Genomic DNA, 18380 nt, shown 5'->3' with positions numbered 1-18380 from the left:
AAAAGTCCAAAACTACTACTTATTATGGAAACATCCATCCAGGCTAGGTAATGAAACCAATAAAATGTAATTAATATACATATAATTCAAAATCTAAGAATGATGATGTTTTGGGCTGTTAATGGGCAAAACCGTATAAAGAAACCAATGAATTTCCATGTTATTAAGAGCTGAAATTTGGTATATATAAATGCTTGTAAATGGTGCACATAATTGTGAACAATGACATTTGATTGCTATATTAATGACCTAAAAAATATTTATTTGCACTTATTAGGAAGTAAATTAACCATATACACTCGTATAATAACCTTCATTTAAGGCACTCATATCAATCACAATAACTCGGTATCCAAAATACCATTATGATAGGCTTAATATTAATCGGTGTTAAGAACACCCCCATTGATCATGTCTTTAACAATTCAATTTAGCCATAAAAACATTGTCAACTTGGGTGAAGTGACATCCACTCATGGCTCAGATTTCCCAAGAGACTGATTAATATGATTAATTTTGGTCTTATTGCCATTCAAAGAGGGCTTTGTAAATTGCCACTAAATTATAGGGCATGCGTTAATGGGCCGAAAATGGTTAAGCCATAACTATAGCCATATCATGATCCATATTAGAAGGTGCAAAATCATCCATTCATATCATGCTCTTGGTAACTGATCAACCGATGTTTGGCAAAACTCAAGCGGATATTTCACCGTTAGATACATGTCTTTCAGACTCTTTTTCAAGTCCACATCGATCATCATGGATCTAATTATGTTGTTTAGAACTTCATGTTCATATGAAAGTTATATCAATATCGAAACTTCATGTTCGAATTTTGTGAACAATGGATCACATGTACATGCACAAAACTTCAGGTTTATGCAAACAATTAGAATTGCAAGTCTACTGTAATATTTGAACTTCAGATTCATAATCTCAAAAAGTTCATATTTGAGAATTATTAGCGAAACTTCAGGCTCACAAATATAAGCAATTGTAAACATAGAGTTGAGTAATATAAACAAAGTATATATGTAGACAAGATATAATCAAAATAGAAGTGAACTCATAGATCGTGAGTATGGATAATAAGTAACGAAAGTTGCACCAATATCTCATAGATCGTCATGGAGTTTATGGAACGAATAAGCGAAAACGTGCTGATAACGTGTTATAAACTAAGAATGAGATAGAGAGAAAAAAGAAGAACAAAATGTAGGAGGAGGAAGAAGTGTCACTTTCATTCTCATTAAGCTCCTTTATATAGGAGTATGATTTACATATTAAAGACATAACTAATAAATATTTACAAGGACATCCATATATATTATAATATTTTCATATTAGACCTTCAATTGTTGAAGACGGGCCTTGTTAATTAAGTTAAGGACCATTGTTTTTACTCGATCTATTGTTGTCGAGGGACCCTAGCTAACACAGTGACACTGCACTCATCTTCTTCTATATGTAACTCGCAGGTACGGCACCGACTATTGATACACAGGTCCATTGTCACCACCCACACACCCCTCAAAAATATTTATCCAATAAATGAGATGCAGGTCAAAATTTAGTGTTCATCAATGTATTGGAAACTTGATGAAGTAAAATGGGATCAGCTTGCTAGAGAGGAGACCTGAAGAAACTTCACACAGCTCGATCAGAATTTCAAACTTCCAAAATCAAGAGCTTTGCCTCGCTCCGCTTTGGTAAAAGATGTTTACGTTGAATTGTTGTGTAGCGGGATAGCTAGCTAGTCTTGATGCACTAATCATTATGAATAGAGAAGTTGCAACTCTTTTGCTCCTTCCTATGTAGTTACTAATTTGACTCGATCAATAACTCAAAGCGGCACAAAGCAGATCTTATTATATATAATACTCTTATAGTGGCGCAGCAAAATTATAGATACCTTTGTCTGTCTTAGTTCAATTGGTGTTGGGGGGACCATGCAAATAGATGATTTGAGGTTGGGATCTGGGGGAACATCATCATCATGCAACCGACCATATATATATAGGAACAGCTGACTATGGCGGCATTGCCAGCTAGTGCAGCAACATGAATCCAAAGACCTGGTCTGGTGGCTTGACTCCTTTGCCTTCTTCATGAAGATAAGGCTTCAAAAGTCTGTGATACCAACTTTATACCACATTCAGCGATCAAACGCTCTAACATCTAGATGCGAGCATATTAAATTATTATAAAATAATATCAAACCTCATATTTCGAAATCAGGATCGTTTAATTTTAAGTATTTTGTAATTTTGTTCAAATCAAAATAGACGTGATCGGATACATCAAACACATGATTAGAAAATTATGACATGTTTGGTTGCCACACCACTCCGCTACAAAGTGTTAGGTACCTATAAACCTGATTCTTCCTTAACAAGATGGTTATTTTGGTTCTAAGTTGTCTCTTCATTGATAACATATACCACGTTGAAACATGATGGTGTGTGTAATTTCTTTTAATGAAAAAGCCTGATTGTTTATGAGCATCACATTCTACCCGCAACTCATGTCAAAACCTCCACTAGTTCTAGACTTCTAGCTAGTTTGTACCAAAGAAGAAATGTCACCAAAATAAATTATGAACGATAAAATAGAACAAAAAAGACCACAGTACTCATCATCTGATCCGATAGATGGCTGCATCGTGTGCTTTAACTAATGGTTTAGCCGTTTAGGTGGCTGCAAAGAGTAAGCCATCTAGGTTTTTAAGTATTACTTTTCTCACATACTAAGAAGTATCATATAAATCCAAAGTGCGATACTGGAACTATATGCATGGCAGCTACCCAGATATTGCTGTGCAATTTCCTGGAAGCTGCTGCATTGTGAATACACAAATAAGTTGTTTCCAGCTGGTGGTGGTGATTGATAAACTAAGCTCCTAGACATAGGCATATATCATTTTCTCATAAATAAAACATGCATATTTCTAAGTTTTAAAAGAACAGAGGATTAAGTAGAGCAGATTAGCAAAAGAATAGCAGAGACCATAAGAAGGATTAGCTAGGTCAGCAGTGAGGTGTTGATATGATGAAGGAGTCAAGCCCCTGGTTTGTTGTTGGTGCAAGCCAGTATTGTATGTGCATGTGGTATAAGCCTATTGGTTTTGTGTTACTTCACAATTTCACATCAAGAATTTCAAAAGAAAATGCTAGCTGGAAAGGCCAATCTGGGAAAGAAAAAACAAAAACCTCAAAAAGTGACTCAGCTGTGATTGTAATCTTGCACAACAAGAAAAACAAATTATTCTTTATTCTCCAAAGCATCAAGAAGTACAAACAACCGTACACAATAATGCCAATTATTTTATTTTTTTGGCAATGTGCACAATAATGCCAATTTAGAACACAACAAAACGCTTGAACAAGGACAATTTTTCTCTCTATTTTAATAAAGATGCCCCAAATTTTATGGAAGTTTCTGTTTATTTCGATGAGGTTGCTAGAAGTAAGCAGATGTATGTTTATTTTTTCATTAATTTGAATAAAAAAAAATTAACGTTTGGTAATTTTGTTTGTATACATCTCTCTCATAATTGTTAACTCACCATTCTCAAAACGTACCACTATCAAGTGGCAAGCACATTCTAAATCTTTTGTTAAAATTAACATTGATGGATCAGTCACAAATAACTCAGTTGCTTGTGGCTTTATCATTCGAGACGCTAATGGAAGACTAATTTCAGCAGCGTCTAGTCGAATTGGAAATGCTTCAGTCTCAATTGCTGAAGTTGTGGCGTTAAGAGACAGTTTGATCAAGCAAAGCAAAGGAGAAAGGCTTCACCAATGTTGAAGTTGAAGGAGATTCTAAACTTGTGATAGACACAGTGAATGACTATTTTGAGCCCCCTTGGAGATTGATTAAACTAGTGCAAGATATCTAAACACTTGTTACTAGTTTTAATTTTATTACTTTTAGGCATATTTTCAGGAAAGTGAATTTGTTGCTGATGCCATAACTAATCTTGGGTATTCTTGTAATTCATCTTTGTACTGGAATGATAGAGTTCCTCGTGAGGCTTCAAGAGTTTTATTATTTATTTGACATTGTAAATGTTGGTTGCTCTAGAGGCTTCTTAATATAATTTCTTTCTCTTTTCAAAAATTAAAAACAAAAAACAAAAAACTGTTAACTCACCTATATTAAAATTTTAGGTTCAGTTAACACAAATAAGTGGGATAACTTAGCTATCTCGATATATAAGAATTTGTAAAATTCAATATCATATAACAAAATAACCCAAATATAGCAACCTCATCGAAATAAACAGAAAAAGACGAATACTTCCATAAACAGACAGGATTGAATCCTAGTGCTAATCTTTGGAAAGAAATTTGGAAAGCCCAGGTGCCCGGGAAAGTAAAGATTTGTGCTTAGAAAGCTACCTCTAATATTCTTCCTACATGGAATAGGCTTAGTCAACGTGGTATTGATATTGACACACAATGTCCGTCCTGTGATGAAGAAGTGGAATCTCCTTTACATGCTTTGAGAGATTGTGTTCATGCTAGTTCTTTCTTCCAACTAGCCAACCTTTCAAGCCATATATCAGCTCCTACAGTAGCAAATTGGTTAGTTTCATTTACTCAACCTAGTACTGTCACATCCCGACCCTTATATTTTTATCTTATTTACTAGCGTGATTATAATAAGAATTTTACCGTCTCGATCATTGAGTTAATAGTTTAAGTGGTCCCTAGAGGGGTTCGGGGACGATTATGTGCGGAGGATTATTCGTATGAGGAAAAATACGACGACGGTAAAAATGGTAAATTTTAGCTAGTAAAAGGTAATTTTTATTCGGGTATTATTTTTCGGGGTGTTTTTATTTTTTGAGTTGGGTTGATAAGGGTGGACCGGTTGGGAGGCCCAACCCATTTCCTCTTTTCTCTTCTTCTCTCTTTTCTCTTCTTTCTCTCTCCCGTGCTCTCCCCCCTGCCGGATCGTCCAGCCGCCGTCCGCCACCGGCCGCCGCTCCATCCCAGTTCGGACCCCCATCTCCTCCTCTCCCTCGCCGGGAAGCATTTCGCCGGAACTCCCTCCTCCGGCCACCAATCCCGGCAAGCTTGGTATGGTTTTGTAGCCCTCCAACCCAGCAGCCTTACCCTAAAAGGACTCACTTCCTCTTGAGCTAGGTAAGGAGAAATTTGAGGTGGATGTTTTATGGTGTTTTTGATGTTTTTAGTCGATTGCCCTACTTAGGCTTGGAATTGGTGTTTGTGCTAGTTATGAAAGTTGTAGAGCATGATGAGAGGATTATTCTGTCAAAATTTCATAGGTTTTGGAGGTCGCCGGAATTGGCCTCCGGCCGCCGCTGCCGGCGGAGCCGCCGGTTGGGAGATTTTAATGTTGTTAAATTTGGAATATTAAGAGGAGTATATTGATGTGATTTATGGAATTTTTGGATGAGATTTGGATAGGTTTGTGAATTTCCGAAGTTTGGTATTTTTGGCGGTTAATTAATGTAGAATCCGGCCGTAGGATTTAAGTCGTATTTTGGAGAGGTTGTATTTACGACTGTTGAGCATGATATTTAAGTTCGGATCGTTCCGATTTAAGAATATCGAAGTTAGGCAATGATGAGCGTATTTATGGCTCTCGGGTAATTTTGCCTATTTTGATTAAATATTGGATTATTGGTTGGGAAATTAATATTATATTTGGAACAGGACGTGAGGAGGCTCGAGCAGACGAGGCCCTAGATCGACATCAGGCTTAGGCCAAATTTGTGAGTGGACGTTTATTTTAAATAAATGCGTGCTATAGTTCATGGTTGAACAATTAATATTACGGAATATTTTAACGTCATTTTAAATTTGACGATTTTTATTTTTCTTGGAGAGTTACCGAAAATGGGATTTTCGGTGGACATAAATATGTATTTATGAGAGAGTATGTATATAAATGCTAGCTAGCCATATGTGTCTGTCCACCTTAATGGCGTAGCATATAGCCGCATTATGGTGTGACGTGAGCGTTGAACGTAAGCGTAGTAGCCCTATTTGAGTGTTTAATTCATATAGGGGGTATGGACACATATTTATACACCCGTCTGTCCACCTTGATCGCGTAGTGTAGCACCGCATTAAGGCGTGACGTGAGCGTTGGACGCAAGCGTAGTAGCCCTATATAGACCCATGAATTTATATAGGGAGTATGGACGAGTGTAAATACATACATATATTATAAAGTCTGAGAGGCTCAATATTTTATAGGATAAAAGTTTTATCGCTTGCGGCATGCATTCGATTTTTCCTTAGAAATTAATTTGGGAAAACATAAATATTTTATTTATTATTTTATTTTTGTCCACTCACTCTAACGTTATTAAATGTTTTCCCCTGGGCCCTTCGTTTTAAATTGCCCAGTCTGCAGAGTTCGGGTTGGATCTAGTAGGAGGCGAGGCATAGTCACCCGCATTTCTGCCAGTTTTCGTCAGTAGGTTACCTGTTCAACCTACTCGTGTTTTCTTGCTTCCGCTTGTGTTTAGTAGCTCTGAATACTTTGGGATTATTGTATATTATGTGTAGAATTTCGGAAGGAGAATTATGTGATGTTTGGAAGTTTTGAATTAAGAGTGTAATTTGGAATTTTCGAGTTAGGGTTGTCCATCTGCAAGGGAGATTTTCTTAATCTTTTCAGTAAATTTTCTTTGGAGGTGGTCCCCGCACGACTTACTCCGGGTTTCAGGGTGAAATTCGGGGTGGGTCGTGTCAAGTACTTCATTCGCTACCGTGTTGATGATTATTTGGGCTATTTGGATGAACCGTAATACTAAGGTTTGGGATAATGAGGTCAAACCAGCATCTGAGGTTGTTCTTTCTATTTTGGGTTGGTATGCTGAATAACGTGAGGTACATGTCAGTAATAATGTGCCTATTTAGGTGCCCAGAGTTGGTTGGCAGAAACCTCATAGTGGAATGGTTAAACTTAATGTTGATGCTGCTTTCGATAACCCTAATTGTTTAACAGGAGTTGGGGGTGTTTTTCGGGATGCTAATGGAACCTTTCTTAGGGGTTTTCGGCATTCTTTACCTCATGCAGCCTCTATACGTCATGCAAAACTTCATGCACTGATTAAGGGGTTGGAATATGCCTTATCAGATCACCTGGTGCTGTTGATTGTGGAAACTGATTGTCAAGAGTTAGTGTATGCAGTCACAGGTCATTCCCTGGACCATTCTGATTTGGGTTTCTTTATATCAGATCTGAAACAGCTACTACAACAAGTTGATTCTGCCATTCTTTTTCATGTCAAGAGGGAAAGTAACATGGTAGCACATACTCTAGCTAGAGAAGCTAAGTTGACTGTTTATTATGATAATTTTTTTACCGTTATTCCTCCGTCTGTGATAGTGTTACTCTCTCAAGATTGTAATGACGTTTAATCAATAAAGTTATTTATTCCCCTAAAAAAAATAACCCAAATATATATCCTGACACTAATAAACAATATTATTCTATAAGAAGAGAGAATTCAAGAAATGTATTATTCAAAATCCACATTACTAAGAGCAACTTCAACCAAGTTGTTATTTCTTACGTGGCTCTTCAACAACTATAATTGACACCAAGAATTCATCTCCAATGGAGATGTTATTTGCCACATGGATGACAATTTCTAAGAGCTGTGTCAAATTTGACACAGCTAATGCATATGGTCTTTTCTTTCTTTAATGCTTTCTCTCTCCTTCCTCATTCTTTAAAGTTCAAACCCAGAAACTGCTGTAGGCTTGCACAGTATTTTTTTACTTATAAATATAATAAAATAATAATTAAGTTTGGCATAATCATTGGAGTGAAAAGTAGTCTAAAATGACAATTGTCGTCGTAGCTGTCAAATTCGAATTTGACATAAACATTTTAACATTCTAATTGGAGATGCTCTAAGTAGCCTACAAATACTAATAAAAAGTATTATTAATATAGAAAAGCCAATAACCCAAAAGCTTTTGCCTCTTTGGGCGAAATCCAATCCAAACCCACTAATTGGCAACAAATGGAAAAAGAGAATGTTATTTTTTTCCCTATAAATATGAATATGAAGCTCCACAGCCCAAGGCCATATCCTCACCTTTGCTTCTCTTTTGTAACCCAGGCTCTGCTGGAAACAGAGACCAAGTCTCTGCTTCTCTCTGTTTCTTCTTCTCTTAGCCTGAGTGTGCCCCTTTTCAAATCCTTGTTCTTCTTCTCTCTGTTTCTTCTTCACTTAGTTCTGAGTGTTCCCCCAATTCAAATCCTTGTTCAGCAACTTCATACAGATATTCTCATAGTCATACTTCTCCTTAAAATCTTCTGCTCCTTGTCTTAAATCCTCTGCTTCTCTTACTCTGTTCACTCCCTGTCTTACTTCTCACGCACCTACCATGGCTGCTGCTTGTCCAACACCCCAACAGAAGAAAACCACTCGCCTCCCCCCACCAAAGAGAGGCAAAATCAAGGCTCGAATCCTCGGAAACTTGGTCAAAGCTGTGGTCTCCATAGTCAAACATGGAGATCAGGGGAAAAAGATGGCATCTGAAGCTGGTGGAGGCTCTGCCGCTCCAACACCACCACCCAGTGGCTACAACTCCTACGGCAGTCCCAATGTTGTTTGAAGAGACATGGGTCACCACTCACCACCAACATGTCAAAACTCACCAACTCTCATCGCAAACCCGAGTCTCTGAAATGGGTTTCGCAGCTATCCTATTTATATATACTGAAGGTCTTGAATTCTGCCATTTTGAGCCAGATTTTCAACTTCAGCTGTGTTTTCCAGCAGGTGTCTAGTAAGTGTGTTATCTGTGTTTTCCAGAAATCAAATATGGGTGTTGATTATGTTCCTGCAAAACTCATTTTTTAGGGCGTTTTGCAGAACAGTAGCCCAAATATAAGCTTGTCTGAATATCAGATATGTCAGTGTCTTATAGGTATGTTGTTTTTCTATTTTTTCGATTACAATCTTATAGATATGCTGGTCTTCCTATTCTTCTCAGTTTTTGTTGGAATCACATTGGGAAGAGGCAGTTTGTGTACGGGGTTGTGTTTTGTATGTTCAGGTTCTTTCGTGTGTAATGTCATTATGTGATAAAGTGAATATAAATTATAGTTTCTCACTTTTTTGTTAATTAGTGCTATTTTTATTTATGATTGTTACGTTAATATTGAAATTTTGTCGTACTTTTATTAAATAATCTATATGCTACAGATAGATTTGTAATTTACAATTAACGATTGAGCTACTAACTTTAGGACATGAAGTGATTTAGGTATGGTCACTCATCAAGCGATGTTTTTCAAAAACTATGGTTTAAATCAATTATCAAGAGAACCTTACATCGTTCCTCTCATTTACAATTTAACATATTTCCACTAAACCAACTTCATTCCACAATCAAGAAGACATATTTTTCTGGTTTGCTGTTGCAATCGATGTCCAGTCACATATTATGAGACGAGAAGTTCTCACAAAGGTGGTGTGAAATTAGGACAAATATGCTCCTAATGGGGTGATATATTAATCCTATATGTTTTCTTTCAATTATCAGGAAAAAAAAAATGGTGATGAATGTTTCATGTGAGTCAAGTCCAGTCAAGTCAATGCCTTCAACTTTATATGAGCAAATGGATAGATTATAGATAGAGCACCGACCCTTGACCATCCACCACTTGACCCTATTGTATTCATTTATCATGATCAGCCTGCAGCCACAAAGCGAGAATCAGATAGTTTGAAATATTGGATAATGAAAATTGATCATCTCTACCGGGTGGCTAATACGAGAGGAGTATCGATCAATATCACAAGACTCGCGTGTGACCCGTTAATCGCTCCCGCATAACATTATTTTCTCAGCCATATACTTGTTGTGTTGTATCATTTGTAAGATTGTGGCAAATGGAGGTAGTCGTCTATCCTCAGGCGTTTTGATGGACTCTGATTAAGATAATTATGAAAATGTCAAAATGCTAGACACGTACATTAGACTATCTCCCATTATAAGTTAAAAAGCTAAATTTAGCCTATGTTTACTCCCATCATAAGCGAAACTATATTTTCCAATTTGGCTTGAGTTATTTGGTAAGCCATATTTGGTTTATGAAGTTTGTAAGTTAAAATTAAATGTTATTTTATTCAACTTTGCATTTCTTCTTTTAATTTACACTATCATCAAAATTAAAAATTCCTTACTAACAACCATCACGAAAATCTCGACGAGAACTTTCATATGAGCCTCATATCGAATATATTTATATAATATATTTTTTTCATGATTAATTATTGATTTAAACAAATATATGACAAAAGAAAAATAAATGGTTTTATCTTAGGATTTAGCTTACGACGAGAGTCTTTCTAAAGCCAAAACGCTATTAATTTAGCTAAGAATTTAACTTACGAAGAGAGAGTTTGATAAGCTAAAAAAAAAATTAATAGAATATTTTTATTTTATTAACAGATAGAAGATGCGCTGCTTAGGCAAGCAATGAGCTCAGTGGTATGGGTTAGGCTTGCATAAGCAAGCACGATGTATCAGATACATTGTATAAGTTTGTTGCTAAAGTCTTGCACTTCCACATCAATGTCTTTAAATTTGTTGTCTAATTCCAGAACAAAAGTGACTCAACTATGATTAAAAACTTGGAAACCAAGAAATCAAAGACAAGCTTATCTAGATCCACAGCGAAAAGAGCACAGAAAACAACACCAAAAGTCCATGATGTTCACATCGATGGTCTATTCATTGTGTATAAATTTGATATCCTAAAAAGCTGTTTATGTGTATAGATTTGTGATTTGTCTCTCCTAATTAAGCTTGAGAGCAAAAGCACGTTAAAAACGTCGTAAAATTGGTCAAACGAGAAGGTAAATTAAATTTAATCTTAAAAAAAATAATCTTTTACAGTACCAATTATTACTGACCACATCTTTCAAAGGTGGGTACAAGGAATAATTATTTATTGGTGAAACCATATAGGTGGTACCGTGGTACATTAAACATGATTCATTTCATTAAGAAAATCTGGATCCCGTCCCATTCTTGAAATTCTTGATCCCATCATAGGTCTCACCAGATCGCCAATTTTTTGACACAATGTTATCAAACTCTACCGTCTTCCCATCACTAGTGGTAACTAGGAACGACAAGCTTTGGCCTTGTAACTTGTTTCCGATCTGCCAAGTTTGGCCCTGAATTCATGTCATATGAAGCCAACCAGAACTGGTAGAACCCTTAATTTTGACATCAGAAACATTACCAGCTCCGGCCACATTGTACAATAACACACGCATCACACTAGAGCCCCCCTTCACTATTTGGAACTTAACCCCTCCAGCTTTACCACACGGGACTCTGCGATATATAACTGGTACCATAGGAGTATTTTCATCTGTGATTTTTGTGAACGCAGGCAGGGACAACCTGAAGTGTTTCGATGGTGGGTTGCACCAGTTGTTGGTGCCCCCTGAAGGCTTGGTATAATTTGATGGGCAAAAATTGGTTGCTGTAACTAAGACAGCACCAGCATTAGGTAAGCACCCTTTTGGATCATCGACACATATGAGGGCGTAACAAGCGCCACAAGCAAGGCCGTCGTTAAAGAGTGCTGTGCTGAGAGCCGTCGTCTCCAAGCCATAGCCTTGTTTTTTCAGATCACCGTATCCACAGGCACCCTCTGCCAAATTATAAATTTATAATCACAAAGTTTAAACTGCATCTGTCATTTTACTTTACTTGGCTAAGAAAAAACATACTGTGATTCATCAACTGCAGTAGTACTTACTATTGGTTCCTCTGCCACGCATGTCGCCGTAGAACGACGCAGTTGCACCAGTAAACCAAGTAGTCATGTTATCACCGCGCATGCCCTGAACGAAAAGAGAGATGAACAGCGACGCTGCTGCAAGCAAATACTTCAACATAGCCATGTCTGTTTGATAATGAGAGAAACTGGAATGGTGTTACGTTTGATCTTACGGATGCTGCTTTTTATAGGCATAAATGGAATCATAAAATGACGTACTATGAGTTAGCTAGTACTGTTAATATTCTCAGGTAACTTGAAGACTTAAAAAGGTTAGTGGCCCAGAAGAGCAATCCTCACATTTTCGGTGCGGGAGTGTTTCTATCTCATACGCATGCTCTACAAGTGTATGAGATCAGTCGTTCATGGATGCCATTTAATGGTGTATGGGAACTCACATTGTTGTTGAGAGCAATTTAACTTTCTGGTAATTGTAATTATGGCATGTATATGTGTAGATTCTACAAGTTTGTGATGATGCATGATGTGTTATCACATGTTTGTAGCAAGGTCATGAACTGTGTTCATACAAGGCTAGCTTATATATGTTGGTGTTTTCTTTAGTCGGGAAGGGTAAGGTTCTATCAGTTGAAACTAAATATTTCTCTAATTTTGGGTTAACCTAATTTTGAAAAGGGAATGGAGGAGCATAACTATTTGTCACGGATGTCCAACTCAAAAGGATTAGGTTTGCCCTAATAAATTTTTTGTAGAACATCTCATTCATGGATAACTCAATCTACATAGTTTAATTACTGCATTGACGGAAAGATAATCGTTTAATTTTGATTTTCTATGAAATGCAGCCTTATAAGCAGCAACGTATCTACACCTAAGGCTACCTAGGCTGTAGCCCTAAGTTGCACAGACACGGAAAAACTCAAAAACTGAGTTTCTGACACGGTTTGGACACGGTAAACAAAATTATATATTTATGTATTTTTAATAAATAAAAAATATACTAAAATATGAAATAAGTTCATTACATTACCAAATAAAGTTATAAATTCAATATATTTCATAACCATAAGAAATAAGTCAAGTGCATAACTAATAACATTAAAAACAACAGACCTCTAGCACCTAAAACATAACATTAAAGAAAAACAAACTTGAGCAGTCTCTAGCATAGTAGCACCTAATAGACAAGAAGATGAATTAATATAATTATCATATCTATAATCCATCCAAACTTGTTATTCCATAATTGATCTAATATAAAATGAATAGAAAATTTACTTTTTTTTTTTTTAAAGTCTGAAACGTTGACATGGCGTGTCGCAATACCGTGTCGGGGCCGGTCAACGTGTTTGAAAAGTCGACTTTTTCAGACACGCCACGTGACGTGTCGGACACGTATTTTGCCGTGTCGGCGTGTCGAAGTGTCCGACACTCCAACACTCCAGAGGTGTGGAGTGTCTGTGCAACATAGCTGTAGCCCGTCCCATGATATCTCACATATTAATTAGGGGTAATAAGTTTTAGATCACTGGTTCGAATCATGAATTTTAATAATCTTTATTGTCTTTTCTTTCTTTTTTCCTTCTTCTACTAATTTTTCATTCTCATTATTATTATTATTATTATTTTCCGTTATTCTATCGAGAAATCAAAACCAAAACAAATTTTTTTTTGGACCGCGCCCAAATAGCCCAAGTGCCCAACCCATAATCAAAGGTACGTCCCTGTAGGCTTGCTAAACATGCATGTAATCTTTATTTACTATTTTCTTCTACTAGTAAATAGTAGTTTTCCGGATCCTAAACAAAACTATTTAGCCAGTGACTGATTAGAATAGTAGCAAGTAAAAACTCTTTTAAAGTTACAATGGCAGGGCCTGCAACTGGGCCCGATTACTGGACCCGGCCCGATTTCCCTTGTTAAGATCAAAATTGGCGGACTTGGCTTCTCTGCTTGGGTTTTTTTTGCTTGGATCTGCTTGGAATTTTTCCTAGGCTTGCCACGTCACACCAAAGACATCTGACGGTTCCAAACAAAAACTTAGAGAACACCAACATCAACATGTAACATCAGATTGGTTCCTTCATCTTCTTCTCCGAGATGCCTGCAATTAACCAAAACTAAAACAATCGAACACTAATCCAAAAACTAGAACCCAAATATTCGTCAAATCTCTGATTCATTATAGAAACGCGCGAACTCGATCAAGTTTGGCAACGGGCTCCTCTCGCTTCTCTCATTCTCTGATTCGTTGGGTCTAAGTTTTTCTCCATCAAATCCAATAATTAATACTAGCTTCAATAGGAATTGTGTAATTGCATAATTAATCTTGGCTACAAGTCTCTGTTTGAAGAAGGGATAGATCTAAGTTTTCAGATCCCTATGTCTTTCAAATCTCGGGTGCTACTTCTCTGCAAAATTTACATTTTTGGAATCTGGGTTCTTAAATTCGGTGCTTTTTAGTTCTTGGGTTTTTGAGTTTTGATTTTGGGAGGTTGGATTTTTGAAGACATTTTCAAGTGTTTTGAGGCCGGGTTGAAGATGAGAAAGAAGAAGAGGAAGAACAAGATGATGATGAAAAATGCAACATGCGTCACTTAGTTGTTTGACAGTCAAAGAAACTCGAGAAGATTCCCATGGCTTCAGTCAACTCTAGCAGGTATACAGTCTTTGTTCTTGTTTACACTGAGAGAAGGAGATGGTTACGAGTTGTTTCAGACAAAGTCAAGAAACAAAGTATAATCTCATACTTCTCGATACAAATTCAGTCTTAAAAGAGTTTCATTTTTCGTCCATTGGATTGTAAGACCATAAACGTGGCAGCCTTAGACAAAAGCCAAGCAGATCCAAGCAAAAAAAACCCAAGCAGAGAAGCCAAGTCCAAAATTGGCGCTTAGGGTTACGCAGTTGGCGGGAAGAAAGCTTCCGAGCTTTGAGAGAGCAAATGGCGAACATGCTCATCAACCAGATGGGCCTTCCCAAATCCATCGCCAACGTCTTCGCCGCTCGGAACATCACCACCGCCAAGGTAAACTTTTGATCATATAATTTCTAAAATTCTCAACGATTTTTCTTTTTCGTAAAAATTCCCAATTGAAATTCTTTCCCAGGAAGCTTTGTCTTTGACCGAATTCGAATTGATGGAACTGCTAGATGTGAGTATGGCGCAGGTTACGTCTGCGATAGCCCGCATCAGTGAAATTACATGTCCACCTTATCAAACTGTGAGCGATCAGAAGTCTAATTTTGAGGTTTTAGGTTCGGTTATAGTTATTGGTGATGATATGAGATGATTTGGCTTTAGCTGTGTTTGATTAGGTGCTCTCTCTAATGGAGCAAAGGGTCCAGACGGAGCACATGGGTGGTCACCTCTCGACGCAGCTCAAAGGGCTAGACCAGGCCTTATGTGGTGGTATCCCATTTGGGGTTTTGACTGAGCTCGTTGGGCCTGCTGGAATTGGCAAAACACAGGTACATTTCTTTCGCTGGTCTGATCGTGATTAATTTGTTTGTTGAAATTAAGCATAATGCATCTTTTAGTATCCGGCTGAACTGAAGATTTTGAATGCAGTTTTGCCTGAAGCTTGCGTTGTTGGCTTCATTGCCGGTGGCTTGTGGAGGTTTAAATGGTCATGTGATATATATCGATGTAGAATCCAAGTTTAGTTCAACAAGGTAATATCGAAATGTCAACTGCTTTGTGGCAAACTTTTTCCTGTTATGTTGTCAAAGAGTAGGTATAAATTTCAATTTCTTGTTTTTATTCTTAGGATGATAGAGATTGGAGCAAAGAGTTTCCCAGAAATATTTCACACGAAAGGACTGGCGCAAGAGGTGTGCTCGTTGGAATTAGTTACTTGTCTTTTAAATGAGTATTTGTGCTCAGTTAATGGATTATGGAAGGTATTCTCAAGTTAAGAGATTCTTTCTATTGCATTGCAGATTGGTGGTAGGATCCATGTTTTGCGGCCAACATCACTCTCTGAATTCACTGAGAGGTATTGTTCATTGTACTATTTATTTTTCCTAGCCTAGCAAGTATGTTGGTCATGGTCCGGAGGTGTCATGGAAGTTCATGAGTTTTTTCAGAAATGCTACGGGCTTTTTAAGAAGTGCTAGATGGTTAAACATGAGTTGTTCAGATAATGCCAATATGTTCATACGAGGCTTGAATCAGTTGATTAATGTTTACCAGTTTGCAACAAATCAAGATCTCACTCCTTCAAAACCAAGTGAAGTTGCTAATCATTGATAGCATGGCTGCTCTTGCTGCAGGGTAAGTTCAGAGTTTTTCAGGAATGCTTGCAATCTAAGTTGGATATACATAATTTGATCAACTTGTGATCCTTCATATTGTCAAGCTGTTTGATTTGATTTCCATCTGTAACCTTGTTTTAGATTAAGAGATATTATTTCTGATAACATATGAAATGATTATACCAAGATCGTATCCAACTTATATAGCCTTCAGAGTTCCTTTTCTTGGTGAACTCAATAAATTATCAGAGAATCCTTTGATTCTCAATATCTTTGACTCCACTGTCAAGGTATTGGATAGAGGATTGAACAGGTGTGTCATAATTATATCTCTGCTAGTCTGTCAAAATAAAGGGTTTGTGAAAATGGCTACATATTTTGTTTTATACATGTATATACTGCTGTGATTCAGACATCCTCACCAATTTTTGCCATTTTTTTTTATTCGAATTTATGTAGCATTTACAATTCCTTCAAAAGATGTAGCGGTATACAATAGAATGCTCATTATACGGTGATACTTCATGCATCATCCAGTTGGCTTCCGATTGTTACTAAATGCTAACATTTCTCCAGGGAACATGTGCATGGAGCTACTCGGCAACATTTATTGGGTTGGCATATCTCCTTCATTAAGTGAGAATCCTATATTACTGGAACTTCTTTGGTGTTGGTGATGTGTCTATCTGCTCACGGTAAACCTCATTTTACTTGCCTATTGCATCTAGGTCACTTGCTGAATTTTCACGAATACCTGTTGTTGTTACAAACCAAGTGAGATCTCAAAGTCATGATGAAATCTGCCAGTATTCTTTTCAAGGTATGGAAGTAAGGTTTTGTTGTGACTTACAATATGTGAGTTCTAAATGCACTACATTTTGTTGTGTCAGCACATAGCAGGGAAAAGACTGTGGATGATTGTACAGGACATGATTCTCATCTTGTTGCTGCTTTGGGAATTCACTGGGCTCATGCTGTCACAATACGCCTTGTGCTTGATGCTAAATTTGGTTTGTTCAATAGACTTTTGACTTGAAAAGATGGCACTGTCTTGATGAAAACACATGCTCCTTGGTTGTTTAGATTTTTCTTTTCTTTTTATGGGCATTTTCTCTTAGAAAGTTTGAAAATATATTTTAAGGTTACTGAACGCTTTTTTTTTTCTCTTGTAGGGAAAAGGTTCATCAAGCTGGCAAAGTCTCCAATATCACCATCTCTTGCCTTCCCTTTCAACATAACATCATCTGGAATTTCATTGCTGACTGATGATGGAATAGAATTATCCGGACCAGAGATAAACACGATTCATTGTCAAGGTTTGTCGCTAAGAACTCTGTTGATTCTTGAAACCCCAGTGTCAAATTATATAAATAGTAAGGAGAAACTTGACGAGCAATTCTATCATTTTTATAACTTCTGCTCCAGGAATTCCCCATTGGAAGAGTCCTTTCACCACTAGAAATAATAGTAATTGACTTGCCACTAGGTCATTAAAATGCTTCGCTTGGCCACTCAATTGCAATACCTTAACGCTCAAGTTTCTTCAGGCATTTGCTTTCTTTTCGAGTTAGTACTTAATAGTCTCCTGTTATAATGACAAATTTTGCAGGTCACAGTGGCATAATTAATTTCGATGCAGAAAGATTTTAGTATAAAGCTGCATAGTATGCAGGCATGTTGCGAACAATAGAATGTCATGGATCTGTGATTGTACATCTCCATTCATCTGTAGAAAAACTATGTTGGGTAAAACTGTGCACGAAGCGTAAATGTCACCCAACATTTCTCGAAGCTAACTGACATTGGAGATCAACCCAGGTGTTATAAATTGCTGGGAGATGCGTTTGTTTTTGCAGATTTAGAGTTTGTAGATTTAGATCAATTTAGATGCTTTTCAGTTTGACGAGTTTGTAGCTCTGTTATGTAGTTGTCTTGATGTATATGTGGTTTGAATCTGAGAATGATATTTAAACATCACTGTCACAAATCTAGGATACTCTTATGTTATCCCAAATCTCTGCTTGCTCGAACCACCATTGGCCAATCGTGCTTCTTGTGATCCTCATAAACATAACAGTTGGCAATTCTTGTATATATCGAGGACTCCATGTACATCAGTACATGCTTATATTTGCTCTATGGCAGGGCTTATTTGTAATGTTTGCTATTGGGCTTTGTATCTGGATTGATATGAACAAAATTATACATTCTACTCAGAAAATCTTGTTTCGGTAAGAGCAAGTTCTAGGATGAGTAACCTTCTGGAAAGGCCTTGTGTTGCCATTTTAATTATACTTGGTGGTGCAGGAATTAGAACCCTAATGGATTCATATGCATGTGTTTGGAACGATTAA

The 18380-nt window shown here is 37.0% G+C and overlaps 2 protein-coding genes and 1 non-coding gene across 3 annotated transcripts; 2 read left to right on the top strand and 1 right to left on the bottom strand.

Annotated features, from left to right (window-relative positions):
- The first annotated feature begins 8079 nt into the window (after positions 1-8079).
- Positions 8080-9012, top strand: LOC101308160. Its single transcript, XR_184278.1, has 2 exons — positions 8080-8792; positions 8879-9012. It is a non-coding gene; the product is annotated as an uncharacterized LOC101308160 (transcript).
- A 2081-nt stretch (positions 9013-11093) lies between these two features.
- Positions 11094-11945, bottom strand: LOC101307869 (expansin-A22-like). Its single transcript, XM_004294642.1, has 2 exons — positions 11788-11945; positions 11094-11679 (listed from the first exon to the last, which is right to left on the bottom strand). The coding sequence occupies exons 1-2, from the start codon at positions 11930-11932 to the stop codon at positions 11201-11203; spliced, it is 624 nt and encodes a 207-aa protein (XP_004294690.1). The 5' UTR covers positions 11933-11945; the 3' UTR covers positions 11094-11200.
- Positions 11946-14713: 2768 nt separating this feature from the next.
- LOC101307571 (DNA repair protein RAD51 homolog 2-like) lies at positions 14714-18058 on the top strand. The gene is made up of 12 exons (XM_004294641.1): positions 14714-14797; positions 14880-14993; positions 15088-15240; positions 15341-15444; positions 15540-15603; positions 15712-15767; positions 15965-16045; positions 16603-16662; positions 16755-16846; positions 16917-17036; positions 17199-17342; positions 17636-18058. The coding sequence occupies exons 1-12, from the start codon at positions 14714-14716 to the stop codon at positions 17674-17676; spliced, it is 1113 nt and encodes a 370-aa protein (XP_004294689.1). The 3' UTR covers positions 17677-18058.
- The last annotated feature ends 322 nt before the right edge of the window (positions 18059-18380 follow it).

This window comes from Fragaria vesca, linkage group LG3 (genome assembly GCF_000184155.1).
Source record: "Fragaria vesca subsp. vesca linkage group LG3, FraVesHawaii_1.0, whole genome shotgun sequence".
NCBI classification, from domain to species: domain Eukaryota; kingdom Viridiplantae; phylum Streptophyta; class Magnoliopsida; order Rosales; family Rosaceae; genus Fragaria; species Fragaria vesca.
Note: the sequence above shows the minus strand (reverse complement) of the source record. Positions and strands in the feature narration are given on the sequence as shown.